Source organism: Hipposideros armiger, unplaced genomic scaffold (genome assembly GCF_001890085.2).
Source record: "Hipposideros armiger isolate ML-2016 unplaced genomic scaffold, ASM189008v1 scaffold_725, whole genome shotgun sequence".
Classification (NCBI taxonomy): Eukaryota; Metazoa; Chordata; class Mammalia; order Chiroptera; family Hipposideridae; genus Hipposideros; species Hipposideros armiger.
Genome location: NW_017732075.1, coordinates 484,494 through 488,901, shown reverse-complemented (window position 1 = coordinate 488,901; position 4,408 = coordinate 484,494). Strand labels below are relative to the sequence as shown.

Below are 4,408 nucleotides of genomic sequence, written 5' to 3'. Positions count from 1 at the left end.
CCTTATTAACTCTCCTCCAGACAGCTCTGATAGGAGAAGGAACCATGTCTATGGGAATGGAATGACATGGCACCCAGAAGAGGGGAAAAGGGACACTGAAAAGTAAAGAAACTCTTTTGGCCACTGGAAGGCTGGTTCAGCCATTGGACAGGAATTGGGGTAATTTAGGTTTGCAATAGGTATCCACTGAGGAAAGCAATTTGTAGGGTGTGTTTTTAATCCCAACCCTGATGAGAGCTTGGAGTGTGACCTTGGTTGATTTTCTCCCTCTATCTGGGCTTTGGTTTTCCCATGTGTGAAATGAGGGGATTGGGCTGGAATCATATCTGAGGAAGTGTTTTCACTCTAACACTTAGGTCCTGTGATTGACTAAGAAACATTTTCTACTATCCACAACTTGCTCTAGGTAAAATACTACTCTACAAGGACAGTCACCTGACAGAGTTTTCATGGATCATGTAACTGTTGATACCTTCTGCATCTCTCAGTTACAGTATCTCCCTTCTCTTCTGTCTACTTGAAAATAATAAGAGATCCTCTGTGCAAAGCACTTTCCAATTTGTAGGGGGCTCTCAGAACTTTTTCAAGTTAGATTTTACCAGCATGCCTCTCAGGTGAATGAGAACAGACATGACAAGTCTATAGATGGAGAAATTGAGGTCCTGGAAGGTTAAATGATTTACCCAAGGTCACACTGTTAATAAGTGGCAGTGCCAAGACTTTAACCCATGTCTTAGGGCATCTCTTACTGGACTTTTTTCAATACACCCCAGTGCCTCCATTCCAAGATATGTTTCCTTACCTGTGATATAACAGGTGACCTGTCTGTTCTGCTCAGAGATATCAGCATCAAAGGTTTTAAGAGTGGCCACAGGTTCACCAGGTTCACTGTTCTCAACCACAGATCCTCTGTAGTCTTCAGAAGCAAATTGGGGAGCATTGTCATTCTCATCTGTAATGGAGACTTCAACCAGTACCTGGGAAGATAGCTGGATGGTCCGGCCATGGTCATAGGCCACCACATAAAAGTGGTAGGTCTGATGGGTCTCACAGTCAAGTTCCTGGAGTGTGGTGATCCAGCCCGTCTCACTGTCAATGGCAAAGAGCTCATGGATATTGCTGTCGGGGTCCACTGGCAGCCTGTAGCTCACGTGGCCATCATTCCCAGTGTCCTGGTCATTGGCCGTCACTTGAATGACTGTGGTTCCCACTGGCATATTCTCGGTGAGGACAGCTTTATACGGATCAGCCTCAAATAGAGGCCTGTTGTCATTGACATCCTTCACTTGGATGTTGACAGACACCAAGGAAACCAAGTATGTGTCATTATGGGGGCAGTGCGCCATCAAATCAATCTGGTACCATTTGGTGGACTCATAGTCCATGGCCTTTCTCAACTTCAGAACCCCCGTGTTTCGGTCCAAGGAGAAGACACCATCCCTGTTGCTCTCCGGTGTGGTGCCCTGCACTAGACTATAGATGACTGGATCTTGAGCTGCCACTGCTTTAACAGAACCAATTTCAGACCCTTCTGGAAGGTCCTCAGATGCAGAGAAAGTATACAGAGGTTCCGAAAATTTGGGCAAGGATGCTTCATTAGCAACTACCCAGAGCTGTAGCTGCACCAGAGAGTTCCAGTGAGGAGGGCCTCCATCTTGGGCTTTGATTTTTAAGTCAAAGGCCCGATTTTCCAGTCCTACCAGGCTCTCTTTCACCTTCACAACACCAGTGGTGGGGTTGATTTCAGTGATATTTTTATCCAAGCCCTTTATCGAGTCCATGGAGTAGGTGACATCTGCATTCCGACCTTCATCTGCGTCGTAGGCCAGCACCTGGATAACTGGGAAGTCTTTACTGACATTGGATTGAATGGACACTATGTACTCAGAGGCTTTGAACTGTGGGGCATTGTCATTTTCATCCGTGAGGATGATCTTCACAGTGCAGAAGGCCACCCTTCCTCCTCCATCCTGAGCCATGACCTTGATAGCAATGACTCTCTCTGTTGAATTTTCCCTATCCAGTTTCTGCAGAGTGGTGATCTGGCCACGGGGGTTTATGGAGAACTTCTCACCTGCTAGTTTATTGATGATGGTATAATCTACAGTGCCGTAGGGACCACTATCTTTGTCTATGGCGAGCAACTCAATCACCTTGGTTCCTACCTTCGCATTCTCTGCTAATTCTGCCTCGTAAACATGCTGCTGGAACTCTGGGCTATACTTGTTGGCATTTGTTGTGTTGATATACACAGGCACCGTTGCTAGGAAGACCCCATCAGAAGCACCTACCCTTAAATTGTAAGAAGAGTCCAGATGCTTTTTGCAAAGGTTCAACATAGAAATGATTCCTGATGAGCTGTTAATGGAGAAGTGCCGGTCCTGATTGCCAGAAAGAATCAGGTACTCTAGGCGAGAGGTATCCCTGTTGTCGGGGTCTAGAGCTTGAACTTTGAGAACCAGGTGTCCACAGGTTGCCAGCTCACTAACACTGGCTTCATACTGAGGTTGCCTGAACTCTGGGGGGTTGTCATTGATGTCAGACACACCGACAACCACAAGGGTTTCACCAGTGAGTGGGGGGTCTCCTCTATCCATGGCCCTGACCTTCACATGAAAGTGTTGCTGGGCTTCATAATCCAGCTCTCGAACTGTGGACATTTCCCCTGTGCTCCCATTGATCTGGAAGAATTCAGAAACATCTGAGCCATCCTCTACGATCTGATAGGAGACATCGCGGTTCTTTCCTGAATCCTGGTCAGAAGCCAAGAGTTGGATCACAGGGGTCTGAGCAGGCAAGCCTTCTGAGACTGAAGTGGTGTAGACCAATTGCGAGAAGGTGGGAGGGTTATCATTGACGTCCTCTACCAGGACTTCCACTGTGGCTTCAGAAAATGACCCCAGAGCTGTGTCTGTGGCTCTGACTGTGAACACGTGTTTGGTCTTAGACTCGTAGTCCAAAGGGCCTGTTACCGTTAGGACACCAGTCTTAAAGTCAATGGTGAACAGCATCAAGGGTTCTTCCTCCACAATGTTGTAGATGAGCCGGAGTCCCTCTGGACTCCGGGCCTGAGTGTGGAGAATTGGGGTATAGAGTGTGATATTTTCAGGCACTCTGATTTTGTAGTAAGGACTCTGAAACAGTGGGTTGGATTTATTTCTTACGATGACAAGTACCTCTTCCTCAGTCTGGAGGGATGGGGTTCCTGCATCCCGAGCAATGACTTTGAGGTAGTACTTATTTAAAGCTTGATAATCAAAAGGTTTCTTCAGTGATATGTCTCCAAGATAGGGGTCAATTCGAAAATATGTGTAATCTTCTGCAAATGCATATGTGACAACAGCATTTACTCCCAAATCTTGGTCAGTGGCAGATACCTGAAAGAGGACATCCCCTGGCTCTGTGCCATCTTGGATGATTGTATGATAGGGCAGATGCTTAAATTCAGGGTGATTGTCATTGACGTCCTCAACAGAGACTCTGACCAGAGCCTGAGCCACCCGCTGAGGGGTCCGATTGTCCCTCAGTTCCACTGCCACCTCATGAGTGTCCTGCTGTTCTCTGTCAAATGCCACACCTCTTGTCTGCAACACGCCTGCTGACTTGACCATACAAAACATGTCTGTGCCATTTAAGAGGAAGTAGTGAAGAGTGTCATTCAAATGATTTCCCTGGACACCAAGAATCACCAGTGCCTTTCTGTCCTGTGAATTCTCCTTCACTGTTGCCCTGTAGACATGCTGGTCAAACCGTAAGCTTGTGTTAAGAGCTTGTGTCAAAGAAATTTTTACCAGTGCAGTATCTTGATACAGGCCATCAGAAGCCTTGATGGTGAGCTCCCGAGAGTGTCCCAAGAGAAAAGGATTCAATACAGATATGCGACCATTGGTGGGATGGATAGCGACAGCTTCATCAGCGTTGCCAGTTTTGATGCTATAATTGACTTCTGAGTCATCGTCACTGGCCGACACCTCGAGTAGATCCATACCCCTATGGATGGGCTTCACTATTGTTACTTCATATACCTGGTCTGAGAACCTGGGAGGAGAGTCATTTACATCTCTGATATAGATGATGGCCTGGGCGGACTTGGGTGCAAATAATATGGGGCTTCCTTGGTCATGGACATAGATGCTGAACTGCAAAGAGGTCATGCTCTCATAATCCATATCTGATATGATGGTTAGCGTTCCCATGCTGGGATCAATTTTGACAAACTTCAAGGCCTCTTGCTCTAAAATTTCATAGACCAACAAGGAATTAGCTTCTCCGTCACTGTCAGAGGCACGAATCACAAAGGGGTTGTTGTTTTCATCCATGATCATGCTGTACAATGGAGCTGCTTCACTAACTTGGCCCACAAAAGTCGACTTTAAGAACATGGGGGCATTGTCGTTTTCATCAATGA

At 46.6% G+C, this 4,408-nt stretch overlaps 2 protein-coding genes across 2 annotated transcripts in view; one reads left to right on the top strand and one right to left on the bottom strand.

Moving 5' to 3' along the window:
- Positions 1 to 4,408, top strand: part of SLC36A1 (solute carrier family 36 member 1) — a 149,240-nt gene that overhangs the window by 103,182 nt on the left and 41,650 nt on the right. The gene's annotated exons all lie outside the window — the stretch shown is intronic.
- The window catches only part of FAT2 (FAT atypical cadherin 2), a 93,621-nt gene that overhangs the window by 48,758 nt on the left and 40,455 nt on the right, over positions 1 to 4,408 (bottom strand). The window contains exon 8 of the mRNA XM_019627226.1: positions 803 to 4,406. Coding sequence (XP_019482771.1) covers positions 803 to 4,406 — 3,604 coding nt within the window. The remainder of the gene's footprint in view (positions 1 to 802; positions 4,407 to 4,408) is intronic.